The following is a 22,505-nucleotide window of genomic DNA, read 5'->3' as shown; positions in this document are numbered from 1 at the left end:
CCTCTTGGCTGACATAAAAATCCATACGAAAACTCCTACACAAGGTTTCACTTTGTTGAGTTATCTAGTTTAGTTGACTAAAACTACTTAGAAAAAGTAGTTCAAATTACTTTGTTACCCTGTGAGACCCGCGGGACCTCAAGATATGTGAATAAAAATGGGTTCTATGGGTAGCCACGAGTCTCCCCTTTACAGACATGCCCACTTTATGATAATCACATGCAGTTTGGGGCAGAAACCATGCAGTTTTTTTAATGCAATATAAATGTGTTATTTTCGCCTATTCTAAAATGGTGTGTTTGAATATTTCTGCATACTGGGGTCCATAAACAGTCTTGAAATTACATGAATTGGGTATTACTGTAAAGCTGAAACTCTTCTGGATCCAATGAGCCCAACTGTATTCATGTGTGATGATGTTAGTCCCCATAGTAGCCATTTCATTTTAATGAGACCTATTTTTTTAAACTTGACCTCACTGTATAAAATGACCTGTGGTGACCTCTAGGATAATCACAGCCTCATGAAACTTTACAGCCACAAACTAAAGACCTAGAGCATTCAGAGGATGGATGGCTTTCCTAGCTAGATTGACAACAAGGGGGTTTCTGGGCAGTTTACACAACAGAAGTGCTCGCCATCTAATCGCCGAAAAATGCAATTCTTGCAGAAATCTCAAAATGTAAAAAGTTTTTGATCCAAAATCACAGCATGGTTTTTTCTATGGTTTTCCTCAACGTCTTGGTGTCTTAATGTGGTATTTTGGAGGGATTACTGATCATTTTTATCAATTCTCGAGTGGTAAAAAATGGTAATTTTTGCACCAAATCTGTGTGATGACAAATGGTATCAACCCAAAAATAGCTAGAACAATTTATGAGACATTCGTGAGCATGAGAGTGGCCACCATATACTCCATCATAATGTTTTAAGCCCTTATACATTTTCACAATTTTTGACGCTGTGGTTTCAATTAATTAATTAATTGAAACCACAGCGGCATTAGAATGAATCAATAAAGGCTGCAGTACATATTTGCCCACAGGCCTAGAGCAATGAGTCATACTGAGTCACACAGAAAGAGTTCTCTGTACGACGCTGCCCTCTAGTGATGACTATGAGGTTTAAGAGGTGTGGAGTAATGGAGCCCTCCTTCTTTTTCGACTTTAATGCTTTATTGAACAATGTGATGATTTATAAATAATAACTCATTATAAACGTTGAAGTACAAAGCCCTGGTATATGTCCCAGCAGTTTCTCCGGCTTCCTCCCACAGTCCAAAGACATGCAGGTTAGGTTAATTGTTGACTATATAAATTGCCCATAGGTGTGAATGTGAGCGTGAATGGTTGTCTGTCTCTATGTGTCAGACCTGTGATAGTCTGGCGACCTGTTCAGGGTGTACCCGCCTTACTGTAATATTTAAAGTTCAGAATCTTAAACCTGCAGTAGGCAAAATGTTTTTGGCATCATTGGGCAAAAATTCCATAATAACCTTTCAGCGTATTGTAATTCAAGTGTTCTGAGAGATCACGGGTCGTTTCAGAGAGAGGGTTCCCATTGAGCTTTTTATTGCCCACTAAACTTTCAAATAACTACTTTTATTTTTTTTGTCAATTTATTCATAGATTAATACATTTGTAAACAAATGTATAAATGCCTATGTACAATTAGTTATTAATCAATTAAATCCTTTATTCCTATTTACATGAGTCTTGTGGTCCTCCATAAAAAGTTACTAGTATTTATTTATTTATTTATTTATATTAACCCCCTTGCATTTAAGTAAAAAAATTAAAATGGGAGGATAGATCTGGATTTTTTTTTTTTTTTAATAACTTTTATTTACAATTTTTTTCCCCCAATTATCTTTATTTTAAATTTGTAAACAATACAACGAACAAATAAATCAACACATAGGTAAACAATTCATATAAAGGAAATAAAGGGATATATAAAAATAAACAAACAAAAATATAATAAATAAAAAGTAACACAAAACACAAAACATTCCAGGGCTTGATATAAATAAATAAATAAATAAATAATAGTAACTCAAGTAAAAACATTAAAATGGGAGCACAAACTCACTGTTTGGCTAGCCTTTTAGTTTTGAGATATTGTCTTAATAAACTGTATAGTTCCATTTCTTTCTTGAAAACATCAAAGTGAGGTTTAACTCTCGCAAATTTGCATTTATGAATGTAAAACCTTGCGACAATGATAATGAGATTGATTATAAAATACTCTCATGTATTTTGTGTTGAACTTTAAAAAACTTTTTTTTTCAATAGTCTTTATTTTATATTTGTAAACAATACAAACAACAATTCAATTAATACATAGATAAACAATACATATAAAGAAAATAAAGGGATAAATAAAAATAAAAACAAACAAACATGAAACTAAAATAAATAAACAAAATAACAAAACATGCCAGGGGTTTATTTTTGTGTTTATGTTTATTTATTTTGCACAATTTAAGACTATACAACATAACAAAAGAAATAATTGAATAATATAAATTGCAGGAAGAGGCCCACTGGGCTTATATGAAGCCTCCACCCAGAGACAAGATTAATATAAAGAAATAATATGACTACATAATAGTGATAACAAACAATTAGGACAAGATATATATCAAACAACAATAACAATACAGTAAATATATCAAAATAGACAAGTGTGTGTGTGTGTTGCGTGGAAGTGTATGGTTAGTGTTTGTGAGGAGGATATTGTTTTAATATCTATAAAGAATTCTGGGTAATCGTAACCAAACAACATTGTGATTGGGAAAAATAAAAAACATAAAAAGTTGATGTAAATAAACATTAAAATGCTTAAAAAAACATAAATAGGTGTGTCTGGACGTGTCCTCTGACGTAAAAAGGCTTGAAGCCTTTCTGATGATCCCATTGGCTCGCTTCGCCACGTCATGACGTCATGTTGTCGATGAGGGGGGCGTGGTCAGCGCGTCAGTCGGAGGGGAGATACCAACATCCAGAAACCTGCGGAGGATGCTCGACTTTCAGGTGAGATTCAGCCGGATATAAATGATTATTAACGTGAAGTGAAGGCAGACAGACGCTCCCGAGCGGTTACCACTGCACAGGTAAAGGAAAGGACGCTGACAGGATGATAAAAACAGGTTAGTAGACGGTTACCGTGAAACATTAGCTCAGCAGCTGCTAGCGTAGGCTGGACAGGACTGACGTTAGCTAGCTGATGTTTGTGCTTTTAGATGTAGTCAGGTTGCTGCACCATGCAGGCCTACACACTGTCTGACAGGAAACCACACGGGTTTTACTGAATTTAAACATCAGTAGCAGCTATATTATAACCTTTGCTGGCTTATTGACAGTGAGATAGAAACTCACCAGACAGGATGAGCTGGAAACCAGTGACCCAGCTAGAACAGGCAGCCACTGCCCACTCCTTTAATGTGATTATGTCTGTGAATGATATTGTATGTCATAGCTAATTGGTTCCAGCATTCACAGCATATGTTATTCTACTGAGTTTATTTTTATTTTTCGCCAGACCACTTTTTTTCCACATTTTTCAACATAGAAACTCCATTCAAACATCAAAACGTGCAGCTCAATTAGGACATGATGGCTATTACTTCTCTCATTCATAACTTTCATATTTTCAGAATTATTAACCATGATTCGTCAAAAAATTCTCCATTGAAAAGAATGGAAGAGATGTTCAGATTTTAAACATTTTCAAGCATTTTCAACTCTTCACTACTCATTCATACTTTCACCTAGAAACTCCCATTCAAACTGTAAAATGTTCCACATCTTCCATAGATTCTGGCAATTATTCAACTTTCATTCATCCCAATTGTACCTTTTGAAATATTTAACTTTGTTTGGAGCTTGGTAAAATTCCCCTTTTTGTCTATTAACAGGAAACTAGGGATTCACCTAGTTTTTCAAAATAAAAGGGAACTCAGAACTAACTATTTATAAGGCTTCAGCTGCTTTTCATGCAATTACAACTTTTATTTACTGATTCATAATCTTTGATTCTGATTCTGTATCCTTCTTCATAAAGATTAAAGCCAGCAATGCAGTTTAGTGTCAGCTATTCAAAAACCTTCAAATATTCCACATCTTTTATACGCTGTTGGTATTATTCAACTTTTCAATGATATTCATACAAATTAAACCCATTTGCACTTTTCCAACTATTCCTACTACATCATCTTCTCACAACATTAAAGCCAGCAATACACCATAGCGTCAGCTCTTCAGCATCTAACATTCACAGTTCTAGTTATATTAAATGTTAAATTATATGAGGATATGGTCTTGTAGGGTTATTTTTTGTGGTTGTTATGCGCTATGTTATAATGAGCCCAGACCCCCCCAGGGTCACAGTTTAGCACCTCTCAGTGACCTCTCATACAGCTCCAGGTAGTTTGGCACTGAGTCACACTGCAGAGACACTTTGTGCTGCTCACTGCTGCTGTTTGACCTCTACTGTGACAAAGCTTTGCCAGGCCAACACCGCTGACCAGCTTTCACCTCTGGCTTCTTGTCATGAGATGTGTGTGTATTAGTATGCCCAGATAGCCTAGGAGGACTCTTGATTGTTCATCTACCCCCTTACTTTGATTACCATTTACTGTCCAGTGTTTGGAATACATCTATAATATTGGTATATCTCTATTATATTGTAAACGGCATATTATTTGAACTGTTTTGATTAATCTGAGGCCCTAATTTTGAGAGTTGCAGAGATGTATGAATGATATTTTTTTTAGGTCTGTCAATCGATTAAAATATTTAATCACGATTAATCGCAAATTAATCACACATATCTGTTCAAAATGTACCTTAAATGGAGATTTGTCAAGTATTTAATATTCTTATCAACATGGGAGTGGGCAAATTTGCTGCTTTATGCAAATGTATGTATATATTTAGTATTTGAAATCAGTTAACAACACAAAACAATGACAAATATTTTCCAGAAACCCTCACAGGTACTGCATTTTTCCTGCCACACACTTTGAGAACCACTTGACTAATCTATCAATTAAATCACCAGATTAATCAATAATGAAAGAAGTATAATAATAACAGTTTCAGTCCTGCTATACAATAGCCAGCCATACTCATGAAATAGATTTGCTGTGTAAAATCCCTGCTCTAACTCCTACATGTATATGTTTTTACGGTAATTGAGGTAGTCTTTATTTCAGGTGGGGTTGCCCATATCAGCTGTTAAACACCTTTCTTTTTTTCCTGGCATAGTGAATGTTTAGTCCCAACTGTTGATAAAATGCTTTTCCCCTTCTTAAGAGATCCAAACCTTTAACTTGCCTCTAAACTGCGACCCTCCTGCTCCTCTCCTCCAGTATGTGGTGACTGAGACGGAGGCCTGAAGGCAAAGTGGATCCGGTGGCAGCAGCAGCAGAAGCAGCAGACATCTGGCTTAGATGAAGGATGAAGAGCCCGGTGCACAGATGCAGGGATGTGGAGCACGGGCGTGGTCAGGGCAGGGCCGGGGCCACCTGCCTACAGGCCGAGCAGCGCATCCCTATCTCCAAAGAATTCATCACTTCCTCCTCTGCATCGGCCATGTGGTTCATCAGGGACATCTGCGGCATTGTGTGCGCCATCATCTCCTGGATTCTGGTGTTGTATGCAGAGTTTGTGGTGCTGTTTGTGATGCTGCTGCCCTCCAAGAATCTGACGTACAGCATTGTGAACGGGACGCTGTTCAACATTCTGGCCTTCCTTGCCCTTGCCTCACATGTCAGAGCCATGTGCACTGACCCTGTAAGTTGCACTTGTTTGGTGTTTATTACACACAAATAAAAAATTAGGTGACAGGCACTCCTCCTCGTCCTCCTCCTCCTCCTCCTACTCCTCCACCACCATGACCAGAGAGTAGGGGTGAGCGGTATACCGGTTTCATCACCGTCACCAGTGTCACGTTTGTTTATGACATGGATTTTGCAAAACCGTCATTACATTGAGAAACAAATATTTTTTCTTTCTTAGGAAATGAACCCTTACATGGCCAATAGAAAGAAAATGGGTACAATCATGTTTTGAGTGGAGTATACCTTTTCATTTTGTAATACCGTGATATTATACCGTCACCGCAAAAAACAAAAGAAATACCATGATATACATTTTGGTCTTATCGCCCAGCCCTACCAGAGAGATCACGGTGCACACACGCCTTTGTGGCGTCTCCTCTCAACATCCCTCAGTGTGTGCGAGTGTGAGTTAAAAGTTTACGGGCCCTCTCCCCTTAAACGTCGGCGTTTTGAGGCTCATGGATCCGCGCGTTACGCACCACCTCTCCGTCAGTGCCCGGCTGCAAGCCCGTGCGTAATGCATCTCCGGAGGTTTCTGCTCAGCCGGTCCGGTGCCCTCTTGGGTTGCATCGGAAAGTAATACAGTTTTCATTAGTTATCAATACATGTTTATCATATTTAGCCTAATACTTATTATCTTATAATGAATTTTGCTCCCCTGTGCCGCCTGCACCAGTTAAATAGGTTAAAAGTGCATTTGCTCATATGCAGTCAAATGAAGTTGCTGACGGGACAGCGCACGAGCAGATCCGTTTCCTCAGCAGAAAACGGCTCGCTTCTCCAATTTGCCGAATCCGCCTTTTAAATAGAAATGTGCCAAAGTGAAGGAGCACCTGACTTTTAAAGGGAATTGGAGATGATTGGTTTGATTCCTGTTACGCTCAGAACACACCTATGATGAATTAAGAGACTAAATACAACCCCTTTGCCCCTTACGCCTTACTTTACGCCCAGATTATGCACCTCTTAAGTAGCAAAAGTGGAGTTGAACTAAATGCACTTGCGCCATGCACTTTAGACCATGCGCTGTAGATTGTTAAAATATTGCCCCTCAATTTCATATAGACATGTTTAGGGTCTTTAGCTTTATATAGTCCTGATGGAGCTGAACTTTCATAAAATTCTAAAAGTATGTTTAGCCTCTCTCTACTTATTTAATTATGATGATTAATGAGCTGCTACTGATGCTGAAGTCATCTACTGTACTGTGTGGTCATGTTTCTTGCTAGGGGGCGGTGCCAAAAGGGAACGCTACTAAGGAATACATAGAAAGCCTTCAGCTGAAACCAGGGCAGGTGGTCTACAAATGTCCCAAGTGCTGCAGCATCAAGCCTGACCGAGCACACCACTGCAGGTAGGACAAAAAGGACACAAAATTCTCCCTGCCGCATTCACAATCCCAGTCCCGTGCTTACAGCTGCAGTGAAGAAGTCAGACTGTCATCATAAATTCTGACTTTGGTTAATTTGTGAAAATTGCTCTCAGAATGTAGTGCCTGTCAATTTCTACCAATGTTGTCCTTGTGTACAGTTATTGTTGTCTTGGAGGGTTGATGCAATATGTGTTTTATTTTAATCTATTTCTTTTTCCTTCACACTTAACTTGTTGTCTCTCTCACAGCGTTTGCAAACGCTGCATACGCAAGATGGACCACCACTGCCCCTGGGTCAATAACTGTGTTGGGGAGAACAACCAAAAGTACTTTGTGCTTTTCACAGTAAGTTCACTGCAGGAACGAGTCTCTTATAATGTGGGCTGACCATAAACTTTCATTATAAACTAAAGAAGGTTGCTAATTTTCAGCATTTGACAATAAGAAGTTGCCGTCAGATTGTAGCTAACTTGGAGGTCATAACTTTTATTAGGTTTTTTTTTTTTTGTATCTGTGTAACACTGTGCAACTCATCTGAAGGAGGTGAAATCAGTAGTACTTGCTGTTGTAATGCAGTACAGATGCAGATGAGAGGGATTTCTCTGAATACCACTCTGTTCGCAGTGAGTATATGTAATGAATGGTCCTTCATTGTGTCCTCTTTTCTTTCTTTTTTTACCAAGATGTACATTGCACTCATCTCTCTCCACTGTCTGCTCATGGTCGTCTTCCATTTCCTCTACTGCTTTGAAGATGATTGGACAAGTGAGTGTTTTTTCTTTTTTAAGCCCATGTAGCTCTCAATTCCCTTCATTCATGAAGTACTCAAAACCGGAAGTTTAGTTATCTCTCAGAACACTTGAATTATAATATGTTGAAAGGTTATTATGGAATTTTTGCCCAATGATGCCAAAAACATTCTGCCTACTGCAGGTTAAAAAAAAAAAAGCCACATTGGTGCTTAAAGGGAAACATTGCCTTTTTTTTCAACTGCCTTTGCATCGTTGCAGTGTGGGTGGTATGTGCAAATGAACGATATTCGGCTTCCCTCCTTGTTACCGGCGTCCGGAGCTCACCACTCACCCGCTGGTAAAAGTCCCCATCGGACCTAAACCTCCTGATCCCAACACTCCCCTCCCTTCCCCCTTTTTACTGCAGCACCATCAGCAGGTGACAAGCGGACATACCTGTTGAAAGAACTGCTTCACCGCTTCGCATCCTCGCTGTAATGCTGCAGACGAGTTAACAGTAGAGTGCTGTAGTCTCTTTTCCTGTAGTGTATAGCAGTTCCTCATATGCTCCTCTTTTTTTGCCCCTTCACTTCTCTTCCTCCACGTCCCTCCATCCCCCAGAGTGCAGTTCCTTCTCTCCTCCAGCAACAGTCATCCTCCTCATACTCCTGTGCTTTGAGGGTCTCCTCTTCCTCATCTTCACCTCTGTGATGTTCGGCACCCAAGTCCACTCCATCTGTACCGACGAGACCGTAAGTGATCCATTTAGTGACCCACAGTCCTCCTTCCTCTTATCTCCCTACTTCCTTCTGCCCCTCTCCCTGCTGCTGCCTCCACCCTTTGCTTTTCACATCTGCAACCTTCTACTTCTAATTCAAACTGTTAACGGCTAAGTGACGTCTCTCATTCCGCAGCCTGATGTAGAATAAGGTCTTAACTTTGACTGGAAACACTGTCTGAAACATGAGTAACTGCCAGAAAGAAAGAAAGAAAGAAACTTCAATATTGAGTGCTTTAAAGGGAAATTTGTAGCGACTGTGACCACAAATCTTTTTTCTATCTGATATCGAGGATCCATTGTGCAAATCAGCCACTGATGTCATTATAAACTTCAGTAAACCACTTGGTACTCAGCTGTTTCCCTTATTTTGGCAGTTACCTAAAAAGCAAAATCTGTAATCTAAATGTAGATGAAAAGGTTGCTCCATTACCATAATTTTAAACTCTTTTGAACCTGCTGTCACCTGCCAAATTGATTTTCTGGTCTTTAATGCAAAATTGGAACCAGACAATAACAATTAAATCTGAGTATTAATGTTTTCTTAGGCTGTTTGTGGTTTGTTTATACCAGTTATGTTTGAAAACACAGTAAAACAGATCTCAGTTGAGAAAAAATCTTTTTAAGTCAAACTTTTGAATTATATCTATAAATATAATGTTATTTACAAGGTGCAAACATATTGATTGGGCCATTATTATCTACCATAATTATGATTTGTCTGTGATCTAATGTCGGTCTAATGTGTGCCGGTGTCATAACACACCAGTGTCAGGTGGTAGTCGTCTTAAAAGTCAGTATTGCAGGCAGAGTCTGAAATAAAACATTTTCCTCACCTGCCACTTTTAACATAGGAATTGCTTTTTAAAAATACTTTTTCTTAATATAAGGAAAACCTATCTGGAATGGAGGCAGGTAACGTTAAATGTTTGGGTGCTAATTTCATCCTCTGATTGCAGGTCATACATTTAACCCGTGAGCTTTAAAGGTGTCTTACTTCTATCTTGGCAAAGTGTGAACAACCTGCTCATGAAATCAGTCTGAGTTTTCCCTTTTTGCTACAGCCACAGAGGTAGTGGTTAGTGTGTAAAACCACTAAGTGATGTACTTGAAAGATGCAAATGTATTTTCATAGAAAGGTCAATTTGTCCATGTATCAGTGGAAGAAGGAATCAGTACCCCCTCTATGTAGTTTGGTGCCATCCTAAAATCATTCAGCCTGTGTATTGGAGCTCACCAAACCAAACTCCCTTTCCTGCTTTGAACTTCTTTTTGTCTGCAACTCTAGGTCAGATATATGGGAGACATTCGATCGTGTAATCAAGGAGAGAGGGCTTTGACATGTGGGGAACTGTACAACCCACCAGCCCGTTCACACGAAAAGGCGTAAAAATGCCACGATAATGCACAAGGCGTTAAGCGTACAATAAGTACGCCTTTCTTGATTTCCGTGTGTCTTTTGTACGCCATGTATCCTGTACTGACTGCAATGTAAACGCATCTGCGTATAAATTCTACGGTAAGAGTTAGTGACGTAGTATAAAAGCGAGAAAGACCACTTATGGTGGGCGGGAGGTGAGGTGAATGGGTCCAACAAACCCCGGACTTTTAACCAGGAGACCCGTGTTGTTGACCGTTGTTTTGTTTTGTAAGTTACATTAGTGACAATTGTCACGTGTTTTTGTTGACATTTGTGACGTGTTTTACTTAGTTTCCGTACTTATTTTAAGCCCAACCATGACGTTTTCCCTTACCCTAACTAAGTGGGTTTTCTTGGCACGCAACAAACACAGGACTTTTAACCAGGAGACCTGTCTTCGAGACCGTTGTTGACCCGTGTTTTGTTTTGTAAGTTATGTTAGTGACGATTGTCACATGTTTTTTGTTGACGTTTGTATTTTCCGTAGTTGTTTCCGTGCATGTTTTACTTAGTTTACATACTTATTTTAAGTCCAACCGTGCTGTTCTTCCTTACCCTAACTAAGTGTTTTTTTTGCCTGAACCTAAGTTTAGTGGATTAGACCTAAAAACTGTGAACGTTTGTGTGGCGTACAAATGACACACAAAAACGCTAAAAGGCGCACTCATGACACGCAAAATATCTGTGTAATGTTGTGGTATTTATACGCCTTCCTGTGAGATTGAGTTGAAAGGAAACCGGACGCAAACAGCGACATTATGCTTGTAGAGAAACCACTGAAATACTGGGTTTGTGGCCCGGATGATTTTCAGAAGGTTTAAAGTTTTCTTTTATCTTTGATGATATTTTATAAGCTGGAATTTGGTTTGTGATTACTGACTGGGTCACAAAAGCACACCAACTGAAGTTTGGTTGTCTCTCATTTTCAGGGCATAGAGCAGTTGAAAAAGGAAGAGAGAAGATGGGCTAAAAAAACTAAGTGGATGAACATGAGGGCGGTATTTGGACACCCTTTCTCCCTATTGTGGTTTAGTCCCTTCTCCACCCCTGAACACGGGAAGGCTGAGACCTACCAGTATGTGGTGTGAGAGCTCCGCGCGTTGAACGAGGCGGCCGGGTCACAACCAAAGTGGGAAACCCTGCCCAGCCCCGTAGAGCTCAGCTATGACAGTCTGTTGCTCCCAATGCTGAACACGGTTTACATTGTATCTCCCACACTAGCCATGGACAGCTTTCCATCTGCTTTTTGTTTGTGCGCTATTCGTTTTATTTTTGTGTTGCCTTGAGTGAGTTGCAGAGAAAAAGAAAGCACTTTCAGTTTGTGAATCCTGTTTGAAAACACTGTGATTAATCTGTTTCTTTTTGAGCTGTTTCTATTTCTGTTGTTGTATCAGAAGCCTTTTTTTTTCTTGCACTGTTTACTCTTGCTTTCCCTTAAAGGGTTAGTTCAGCTAAATTCTTAAAAAACTGATTTTCTCACTAATCCCTAGTGATGTCTGGCCATGCTGATACCTGAAACCGCCATCCCAATACTAACAATTATTTTCATTATCAATAAATCTGCCAAATATTTTCATTTATTAATCTGTAAAAGGCATTACTATGCGTCTCCAGTGACCACATGTGATCGGATCTCACTTCCTCGCCCTACATACAAATAAACCTGTAGTAAACACATGGCTAATACGGCAGACGTTGTGATGTAATATTACAGGAATGTCAGTAGTAATATTTCTACATATTCGTGAATTTGGGCATATTTTATTAACATCAAAATAAAAGGTTATTGTACTGGCAGTCCCCGGGACCTCCATGCCACCGACACCACTGCCTTTGCCAGGCAACAGCAGTCTGTAAAAGATCCTGGTGACAGTATAAAATGTGCTTGGGACGCAATAAACTCACTATTGTCGTGTCCAGGGGACGCACCCGATGTTTACCTGATAATGCTACATTGTGAACAACAAATCCGAGTTGAAACCGTCAGGACGAGAGCTAGTTAACGTTAGCAGCTACAGCTGTTAGAGCAGTACCATTGATTGCACTATGATGCGTTCAGGCTCTATGCAGTAAAAATGAGAAGGGCGAAGGTCAGTTCTAATTTTATCATGGTGTGTTCAAATGTAATCTTGTAAAAACCTGAATAAATCCAGTTATTTGAAAGAGATGTTTTCACTCAATAAAATAGAGTAGTATAGAAGTATGGTATCGACTACTAAATTATCCAGATGTCATTTTTCAAAGCGTTGAAGCACCACAAACAAGATTCCATTCACCAACACTGTACAAAGGTGAGAGCAAAACATTCTGGTCCTGGACAAATAAAACCAAAGTTTGCCATTTAGTACGCTAAAACAGTAAGCAAGATTTTTTAGTAACCAATAGTACTCGAATTACATACCATTTCCAGTGAAATACTACAGTATGCAACGCTGGACACTACGGCAGCATAAATATCCCACAATGTAATGTGGTAGTGACATCAACATTCGTAACAGACTTTGACGGACAGCTCTGTAACATCAATAACGCTTCAATTTAACTGTTAAATATAAGATTTCACTTTGCTAGGCGTAATATATATTTTAAAACAATTCCAAACTCGATTCTCACAAACCGTTGTTTTCGTCACGTGAGGTTGGCACAGGTTACCATGGTTACACGTCTCCAACCAGCAAGGAGGCTCTCAGGAAGTGACAACATAAATGATTGCTCAGTGCGTCCGAAAAGATGTGTACTAGAGTTTGTTGAACAATAGTACACATATTGGGTATGTAGTGCATAGTATGCGATTCCCGACGAAGCCCAAAACTATCTGCATGGCTACATACTGCTAGTGGTCAGAGGAAAAATATGTTGTTTTGTAATTTGGATGAAGTAACCCTTTAAATCATCCTCTTGTCAGACAGTAATCAGTAGTGTGTTCCAGATATGGACAAACCTTTTAAAGAGGTCCCCACTAGAATGGATTGGATGAATGGTTAGGTTACAGTAGGTTCTACTATCACATTCCTTGTGGGAGCCATTCTACCAACACATCCATTCTTAGGTTGACCCTTTTAAATGGTGCCAAATACAGCACGTAAAGGAACAGTTTGCCGTCATTATTGTGGATGTTTAGTCAATTAGGATTGTGAAAGTATTTTAGATCCACCCAGTTGAGCAGAAAAAAGTTATTTTTCTGCTAAAAGTCAAGTTTGTTTCACCCATTCTTACAACGTGTTCACACCGCAACAGGTGGTGTTCAAACCATCCCCACAGCTGACCTGTGAGACCCAGGTCAAGTAGACAGTATCTTACCTTTACAAGAGCACGTTTAAAGTGGTCCTTTAAAGTGTTGTATTTGTGACAGAGTGAAGTACCCCTCTGAGAAAACTACACACAAGTCTCACTGCAGTTTAATCCTGTGTTTTAAATGACTTTTACGTGTTGCCCACGTGTGGAACATTCTCCCTGATTCCTCTCTGATACATGCTCGACATGAACAAATCTTTATTAGAGGGCAGAGATGTATTTTTTTTCTCTCTCTCAGCAAAACCAGCCCGAAAGTTTGTGTTCGTTCCACCAAATGGAATCAATACAGAATCGAAATGCCAGCTTGCTTCGGTTGTAGCAGGCTTTGCTGAATTATTCTTGTAATGCACAATGGGGAAATGAAATGGTTTCAGTCCGTGCAGATGTCGACCTCATCTTGTCTTTCAGCTGCAAATCATGGTTGTTAGTATGTTGTCGGCAGGCTGTCAACAACCACATTCTAACATGTGCTCATTCTCCCTTTTTTGAGGAAAGGTTTGGCCATCCACAGTAACACTAACGCTTCCTGTGTGTGTGTGTACTTGTACAGCTATCTTTGTGAGGACCGATTTGAGTTTTAGACCTTCAGAGTGAGGACATTGTGTCCAGTCCTCACTGCTTCAAAGCCTGTTGGAGGGTTCAGACTTGGTTTTAAGGTTCAGGTTAGAATTAGCTTTAGGTTAGGGTTAAGGCCCAGATACAACAAACCGACGTCAGAGAACTAGCGGCGACGAAAGCCGACTGTGTCTTGGCTAAAAAGTTGTACTCGAACACACTGCAAAGACTGCAGCCAACGGCCAACTAGCACGTACATTCTGCGCCTGCGTGAGATGAAATAACTACACACCAGCAGATGACGGTAGTCTGTATTCATCATTCAAAAAGGGAAACCGAAGACGGTGTTTGCCGGCCATTTTCACACCACTCTCACTCACCGCTTAGCTTCATTCCAGACGGCCTTGTCATTGTGAAAATATCCGTGTATTGGAATGATCAGAGATGAAGATTAAAAAAGAGAAGAGCCTTCTGTGTTTATCCTCTTGACTTTACTCGTTGGCTTGCTTTCCTCACGACCCTTTCTCTTCTCGTGCACCGATTCGCTTAAAGGGCCGGCGTCAATGTGTAGCATTTAGAGGGCTCTATTGGCAGAAATGGAATATGGTATGTTTTCTTTAGTGTATAATAACCTAAAAATAAGAATGGTTGTGTTTTTGTTACCTTAGATTGAGCTGTTTATATCTACATAGTGAGCAGGTCGCCATGTTTCTACAGTAGCCCAGAACGGACACACCAAACATTGGCACTAGAGAGGGCCATTCACATTTTCACGTTCTTGCGTCGGCCACTGTAGTTCTCCTAAACGCTTGGCACAAGTTTCAGTTGGTTGCACTCTGCAATCTCACCTCTAGATGCCGCCAAATCCTACACACTGGACCTTTTAAGCTGAACAGCCAATCATGGATTTCTATCACAGACGTGCTCCGCCACCAATTCAACGTGCTGAGTCGTCCGAAAAGCCGCCGACTAGGACAGACTAGTGCCAACGGACACACTTCAAAAACTAGGCCCACAGACGCTTACCAATGGCCCGACATTGGCCGACGGTGTCATGGCCTTTATAGTAAGGGTTGGGGTTAGGCATTTAGTTGTGATGGTTAAGGTAAGGAGCTATGGAATGCCTTATGTCAATGAGTGTCCTCACAAAGATAGAAATACAGGGATGTGTATGTGTGGGCACTTGCCAGTGAAACAGCCCCTGTGCTGTGTTTTATCTTGTGAGCGTGTGCCAAATTCAATAATCCCCACAGTTACATGATGATTTGGGAAAGTGTTGATATGAAATTCCTCAAAAAAGGCCACTGGCTCGGCTTTAAAAATGAAAATAGTATGAGGAGTCAAAGGGAAGCACCGTATAAAAATGTATAGCTCTGCATACCTCTTATTATGCAGCAGCGGGATATTAGCTTGACTGTATTTCTGCACTATCCCAGCCTCCTTCAAAGCATTCAACAAAGTATTAACTTCCATCATTCACATTTACACGAGTACTAAAAAATGCTAATTCGCACTTTGTATTTATTGTTTAAGATTTTTCACCTGTGTGATCTGCTCTGTTCTAAAGTGTGCATTATATTCTTTATATTCTTTGTTTACATGATATGTTATGTATCTTTTGTTTTCTGAATGCATGGTACAGGTGAAGGTTAGTTTAGTGATGTATGTGAAAAACACTGCTGGTGTGATGATGCCAAGTCTCGCTGGTGAGAGTGATGCTGGAGATGATTTGTTTTTTACAGAAATTTTAATTATTTCTAAATATTCTGAAAATACTTCAGCACATGCGCAGAGAATAAATACTTCTCAGTTGCAATGCAAAGACTGTGTTTGCTTGCTTTTTCAAATGTATTTATTTCTCTTTGATTGTGGAGGGCCTACTACACCCAATTATATGTTTCAATCTCTCAATTCTTTATGTTGAAGTAATGTGGGGATCACACTTCATGAGAATCGAGTTGATTTCGGGCCGATTCCTCCCGACAATAGACAGCAAAGCCCCGATTTCTTTGATCGTTCTAAAGATTATATTTTCAGATATTACTGTGGTGTTATGAATGTTAAAAGTGTTTTTTTACATCCCCCAATTGGAAGTCCATCCCGGCCGCACAGATCTGAAATCGTAAATATTAAACATGTTCAATATTTGTTGATTGATGTTGAAATTGCAAATTTCCCCACTGCGGGACTAATTAAGGAATATCTTATCTTATCTACGATGGGATATCCTGTTGTGCGTGGGGAACCCCGAGGACAGCCGATGAGAACGATAGCCAATTGAGAACCAAGCCTACTGAAGAAGGAAGGAACACCACCGCCGTCGTGACGGCCGCGGCTAATGCATGAGCTAATTCATAAGGCGAAGCATAAAGTAGTAGTGAGATGGAGCTCAGAGATGGAGGACCAACTTGTTGATTTGTGGCAACAACACAAGTGTTTATTTAACGTGTCTCCATGACTTCATCCATCTATCCTTCGTGAATTTTCAGTACAAAGTAAAAACTAACATTGCTAATTCTTCCTGCCCGTCGTCCGCCATGTTTGTTTACACTAAAGTCACGTTTGATCGCCAGAGATTTTGCAAGATTTTAATTTTTTTTCATGTTTTTTTTAGTGGGGATTCTTGTTGTTCATGAATGAATCTATTAGTGTGTGGTGTGCTGTTTTGGTCATTGCTCTCCACACACTATAGGAACAAAACTGTTAAATCTATCATAACATGTTGTTATGTGCGGGGCGGGGTCTCATATTTTCAAAATCTGTTAAGATTTGAAAAATCTTAGGTTAAAGAAAAGGTTTGTGCTTTCCCTGCATACAGTCCTCTCACACCCTGCATTGTTATATTACCAGTCCGTCCTTATCTTTCATTCTATTCCAACTTTACTCTCTGTAATCTACCTCTTTCCCATGCAATGTTCTCTCTACACTCATGCATTTTGCTTTGGTTGATAACTCATTCTGCCAAAAGCTTTCTGAAGCAGACTGCTCTTTGTAATCTTGACGAGAGGTAAGCTTGCAACAGAGGTCACGTTAGCCGTCCCATCGAGCTTAACACATCACGAGCATGCTGATTTCAACTCGAAGGCCAGAGTGCGCTTCATGTCTTTGTTGTTGCTGTTTCAGATTCAACCAAACATTATGAATGAATGAGTGTGCGTAACATGATGCATGCACCATTTTGACCATTTGACTTGTTTGCTTCCTCCGCTTAGGTTTATTCTTTATTTTTAAATTGCATGTGAGTTATTTTGTACAGTATGTATTATTTTTTGGGCATGTTTCTTAGAAAACAAATGAATCCGAACTGATACAAAAGCATTTAAAGGAAAGACTTAAACCTATTGTATTACAACACTCACATGTTCTATGTACATTAAAGGAGTAACCACTCCTCCTGTCTATAGTGGCCACGAGGAGATCATTTCACTACACTGTAAAAGATGGAGGACAAAATCCGCAGTCCTTGCACAGTGCAAAAATACATTCCAAAGTTTAGCCTAGGTTGATATTCAAGTGGGATCAGAAAAATGCTTTGCAGAATTCACTTTGTTGATTTCATTCACATTGAGTGACAAGCTAACGGGTGATTTGCATTGCATTTTGAAAAGGCAGCAGATGAGTTGGTGTCATAATTATCCATTTAGCATGGCCGGCTAGTTTCCTTAATTTTGTGTACGTGAAGAGAATAACAATTGTCTAATTTGCTGAGGGCAACAGGGCATGCGATAGATTAAAATAACAATGCATTTATAGGAACACCCTCAACCCTGCTAGAATACATGGCATACCCCTAGACTTTTCTTCTAGGTTTATATTTGTTGTTTCATGTGAAATAACTCAACTATTGGATGCATTGCCATGACATTTAATGAGGTGATGATCCCTCACTTTTCATCAAGCTCCATCATGAGGTCAAACATTTTAATTTGCCCAATACTTTGGATAAATACCTGCAACACTAATGGTATTCCCATCAGCCCCAGCTGGACTTTGCTTTATGGCCAATATGGACAGGAGGACTGATTAAAGCAACCGATTGCTCCTTCAACATACAGACAGCAAATGAAAAATCTGAACCTATCCTTTAATTTAAATCTTTTTTAAGCCCTGGCCATCTGTAGCCTGATTTGTATCTGAGAAACAGGACCAAAGAGCTCAATCATAGTGTTTCGTTGCAGTTTTAGTCATCAACCCTGTGTCATAGCTGTGAGTGATAGTGCATGAAGAAAAAGACATCCGGTCCTTTTCTGTCTCCGCTTCGTTCACCTCAGACACCTCATTGTTGTGTCTTCTCCAGGGCATCGAGCGTGTGAAGGGAGAGACGGGGAGGTGGGGGAAGGTGCCGTGTTGGGAGGCCATGGAGATGGCGTTCGGCGGCCGGTTCTCCCTGTCCTGGTGCAGCCCCTTCGCCGGGCTGAGCTGCAAGAAGAGCCCTCCAGAGCACGACCCCATCCCTCAGGGGGAGATCATCGAGGAGGACGTCATAGAGATACCACTCAACTAACAGCACTGCCTGCAGTTAGGAAGACATTTCCTCTCAATCTGGCAGCGCTTCTCTGCAAGCAAATTTGGAATTTGTGGACTTTAGACTTTATCAGGGCTCTCTTAATAGCGAGAAAACCACCTGGAATTTTAATTTATATTTTTCATCTCGATGTAGCATCTTCGACCTTTTATAAATGTTCTGCTATTGCACACATGACGAGAAGGAGTATAATACCATGTGGATGACTTTTTTTTTTTTTAACTTTTTTCAACAAACTATACTATTATTTTTTTGTCATACTATACTATGACTTTTTCAATTACTTTTTTTCGACATACTATACTGTGACTTTTTTCGAAATATACTGTGACTTTTTTCCGACATACTATACTATTTTCTTTTTACTTTTTTCGACATTTTGACACTGACTTTTTTTTACTTATTTTATTATTACTTTTTTTCAACATACTATATTATGTCTTTTTTAAATTTTTTTAATTTACTTTTTTCAACAAACTATACTATTATTTTTTTTGTCATACTATACTATGACTTTTTCAATTACTTTTTTACGACATACTATACTATGACTTATTTTTATTTTTTTTACTTTTTTTACTTATTATACTATGACTTTATTTAAACTTTTTTTTACTTATACTATGACTTTTTTTTCGACATACTGTACTATAACTTTTTTAGACTTTATTTTACTTATTATACGATGACTTTTTTCCGACATACTATAAAATAACCTTTTTTCGACATATTATACTATTTTTTTTCTCCCCGTCATACTATACTATGACTTTTTTTTCAAATGACTGAGCCCTTCCAGCTCCTTCACTTCTCCAAAGTGTTTCTGACTTGAGGTGAGAAGATGATGGATTTGAAAGTGTCTCATTGAACCGTCTCAGGAGAACATCACTAATAATAGCAGCACTAATGTGTCACTGAAGCATGAGCGGTTTGCTTTCGACCACTTTCCTGTCTCTGGTGCCTTTTTGAGGACTTTAATTCACCTTGTGCCTTATCTGTCTTGACAAGCCAACATTATAGTGTCAGGAGAAACACTTAATATGATATATTGTTCAAATACTCATCTGTTCAGTTCTGGTGTCTGGAGTTTCCATTTTCATCTCCATCACTCTGTTGCACACATGGAAGAGACGGTAATTAACTTTGTGTGTTACAGATTATTGTCTAATTGATTAAACCGCTGGATAAGGGCTTTCAACTGTTAAATGGGTGCTGGATATCATGGGACCACTCGCATTTTTATTATGTTTACATTATTTTAACACTGTTTTATCATTTTTGTGGGTTTTATTTTTAAATTCTAAAATAAATGGCAATATTTCATATATCCGTACATTACAAACAGTATTGTTTGTCAAATTGTTGCTGTTAATAATCCTCAAAGAAACACTGAGTGAATGACAATTTATTTTTTACAAACTTACATGACATACTAAAGTATTTACAATAAAATTGAAAATGTGACTGTTGGCTGTTTTAATCAGTATTCTGACAGAACAGCAGGAATGCTTTCAGTACTAATGCGCATTCATCAGGACAAGCAAAAGCTTGGCTTTGTCATTAAATACTTGCATTTGACTTAAGTGTATAGAATTTTCTCAATATTTCATTGTTTTGGTGTGCTTTGCTTTCTACCAGTATCGTACTTAATACTACCACTAGATGGTGCCAAACTAAACATGTCAAAAAGCCTCAGAACGCTTCCGATGCCAAAATCTTGTCCCTTTGCCTGCAGATTCTACATTCATATGCACAATCTGTTTATATAGAGATTAATAATACATTAACTATGGAGAAGTACCTCAGACAACTCCACTTCACTCCACTTTAATGTAGTGTAACAGTGGTCCAGTGGGTTATTATCCCTGGTGGGACACTTATGCTGTCTGTATTTTGGTAGCTCTTTGCTGAGGTTTGCTCTGTTAAAGTCCCCAAAAACAATGAGCAGGGAGTCTGGATGATGTTGTTCCATGTTAGTAATCTGGTCCAGACCAGAATAAATGAGGAAAAGTCCCGTGGTGAATAGAACGATTTACAGTTGATGACTCTCCACGTAGGAACTGCATGTTTTCTTTAAAACTGTGACATTTGTATGCACCTGAATGTACCATCAGCTCTGCGTGACGAAATCTGCTGTTTTAATTGCACTTAACATTAAGACACTGAGTTACCTCCTTCTATAATAAGCAACATTTCCACTTTTAAGTGCCTGATAAATTAAATTATGTATCCCTGAGTGAGTCTTGCCACAGGTTGTTGTGACTGAAGAGCAGCGGCTGCATGCTCGTGATGAGTCAAAGCTGCATTATTTGTCCTTTTTGCTATCCTCCTTCTCTTGTTGGATAGTCTGAGGTGTGGATCCATGAAGCACCAGCAGTCCACACAGAGTGAGAGATATTCCCACCCACCATAGAGTTGCATGACTCTCTCCGAAAATCACCCTCCCCAGGACGGCCTAAACACACAGACAGAGGAGACTCACTGTGAGACACAACATGCAGTATGTCTAAATGCTTTCACAACAAGTACATTTCTTTTCACAGGCTCAGCACTGTTCAAAAGTATAACAATGAAAGGTGAATAGCCTACTGGAGCACCACCACAGGGTGAATGCTTACTGAGGAGATGAAGTTGGATGCGGTGGTGGTGACTGTAGCCCTGGCTGAAGAGGAGCAGTGTCGCAGAGCCTTGGAGAAGAGGGTCCACATGACAGCATTGCAGGTGAAGAGCATGCCTCCACACAGCAGCCGCAGGGGGACGTGGAGCTGCAACAACAAACACAGGTGAAATGAGAACACAGGTGGGTGACAAATGAAAGGAGAAATATTCTATATAGAATTAATTAAATAATTCAAATGAATTGTAAAAGTGTATAAGGGTTTACAACATTATGATAGAAGTATATGATGTCCATTCCCATGCTCTATTATGTCTCATAAGTTGTTGGAGCAATTTTTGGGTTGATACCATTTGTTAAACAGATTTGGTGCTAAATTTTAAAAAAATTTGACTACTTAGGAATTGATAAAAATGATCAATAATCCCTCCGGAATACCACATTGAGGCACAGAGACCTTGTGGAACACCTTAGAAAAAGTCATGCTGTGATTTGGTATCAAAAACCTTTTGACATTTGTAGATTTCTGCAAGAATTGCATTTTTCGTCGATTGGATGGCGAGCACTTCTGTTGTGTAAACTGCTCAGAAACCCCCTTATTGTCAATCTAGCTAGGAAAGCCATCCACCCTCTGAATGCTCTAGGTCTCTAGTTTGTGGCTGTAAAGTTTCATGAGGCTGTGATTATCCTAGAGGTCACCACAGGTCATTTTATACAGTGAGGTCAAATTTCAAAAAATGGTCTCACTACAATGAAATGGTCTACTATGGGGACTAACATCATCACACATGAATACAGTTGGGCTCATTGGATCCACAAGAGTCTCAGCTTTACAGTGATACACAATTTATGTAATTCCAAAACTGTTTAGGGACCCCAGTATGCAGAAATATTCAGATACACCATGCTATTATTCCGTCTCCTATAGTGCAGTCCTAGTAAGCAGGTCTCACCCAGTCACAGGCTGCAGTTCCACCGGGTGTTTCAGTCCAGCTGCTGAGTCCAGACTCACACATCTGTCTCAGGTAGTCTGCTCCGAGAGACAGCTTGGCAGCCAGAGAGGCAGCGGCACCCAGAAAGCCCGCTAACAACGCGTAAACAGACCCTGAAGTCATGTTTGGATGACACACACTGCCGGAACAGGAGTCCATGATAGTAGAGACCCAACTGACTGACAACAAGTCTGTCAACAGTTAAAACGTAAAGACCGGGGTAGAAATTTTCAAAATAAAATCCTACTTGAAACCGATAGCTATACAAATCACAGATCTCACTCATATATTCAGGATGTAAATTAAATTGGTTTGTCGTTTTGTACGCTGTCTTCCGAAAATGTTGCCTACGGTGCAACTGTATTCATCATAACGC

General features: G+C 39.5%; 2 protein-coding genes across 6 annotated transcripts; one reads left to right on the top strand and one right to left on the bottom strand.

Annotated features, from left to right (window-relative positions):
• Nucleotides 1-2,878: 2,878 nt before the first annotated feature.
• On the top strand, nucleotides 2,879-18,846 carry zdhhc3a (zinc finger DHHC-type palmitoyltransferase 3a). 5 transcript variants are annotated; one of them, XM_037783651.1, is made up of 7 exons: nucleotides 2,879-3,035; nucleotides 5,375-5,798; nucleotides 7,075-7,199; nucleotides 7,466-7,562; nucleotides 7,901-7,982; nucleotides 8,570-8,700; nucleotides 18,293-18,846. In XM_037783651.1, exons 2-7 carry the CDS (start codon nucleotides 5,463-5,465, stop codon nucleotides 18,497-18,499), a joined length of 978 nt encoding a protein of 325 aa, XP_037639579.1. In that variant the 5' UTR covers nucleotides 2,879-3,035; nucleotides 5,375-5,462; the 3' UTR covers nucleotides 18,500-18,846. The 5 variants fall into 5 exon arrangements, with proteins under 5 accessions (XP_037639579.1, XP_037639583.1, XP_037639581.1 ...); XM_037783655.1 differs by lacking the exon at nucleotides 18,293-18,846 and adding an exon at nucleotides 11,076-11,804; XM_037783653.1 differs by having other exon boundaries at nucleotides 2,893-3,035; nucleotides 5,319-5,798.
• Nucleotides 18,847-19,907: 1,061 nt separating this feature from the next.
• tmem42a (transmembrane protein 42a) lies at nucleotides 19,908-22,321 on the bottom strand. The gene is made up of 3 exons (XM_037783722.1): nucleotides 22,091-22,321; nucleotides 21,139-21,285; nucleotides 19,908-20,975 (listed from the first exon to the last, which is right to left on the bottom strand). The coding sequence occupies exons 1-3, from the start codon at nucleotides 22,286-22,288 to the stop codon at nucleotides 20,826-20,828; spliced, it is 495 nt and encodes a 164-aa protein (XP_037639650.1). The 5' UTR covers nucleotides 22,289-22,321; the 3' UTR covers nucleotides 19,908-20,825.
• Nucleotides 22,322-22,505: the final 184 nt, after the last annotated feature.

Source organism: Sebastes umbrosus, chromosome 11 (genome assembly GCF_015220745.1).
Source record: "Sebastes umbrosus isolate fSebUmb1 chromosome 11, fSebUmb1.pri, whole genome shotgun sequence".
Taxonomy (NCBI): domain Eukaryota; kingdom Metazoa; phylum Chordata; class Actinopteri; order Perciformes; family Sebastidae; genus Sebastes; species Sebastes umbrosus.
The sequence above is the reverse complement of the archived record's forward strand: the minus strand, read 5'-3'. Positions and strand labels throughout refer to the sequence as shown.

Coding starts and splice junctions, on each gene's coding strand:
- zdhhc3a (XM_037783651.1), top strand. CDS start 5,463: ATGAAGAGCCCGGTGCACAGATGCAGGGATGTGGAGCACGGGCGTGGT. Junction 7,563..7,900: donor AGTACTTTGTGCTTTTCACA/GTAAGTTCACTG, acceptor TTTTTTACCAAG/ATGTACATTGCACTCATCTC. Junction 8,701..18,292: donor CCATCTGTACCGACGAGACC/GTAAGTGATCCA, acceptor TGTCTTCTCCAG/GGCATCGAGCGTGTGAAGGG.
- tmem42a (XM_037783722.1), bottom strand. CDS start 22,288: ATGGACTCCTGTTCCGGCAGTGTGTGTCATCCAAACATGACTTCAGGG. Junction 21,286..22,090: donor GAACTGCAGCCTGTGACTGG/GTGAGACCTGCT, acceptor TTGTTGTTGCAG/CTCCACGTCCCCCTGCGGCT. Junction 20,976..21,138: donor CATCCAACTTCATCTCCTCA/GTAAGCATTCAC, acceptor CTGTGTGTTTAG/GCCGTCCTGGGGAGGGTGAT.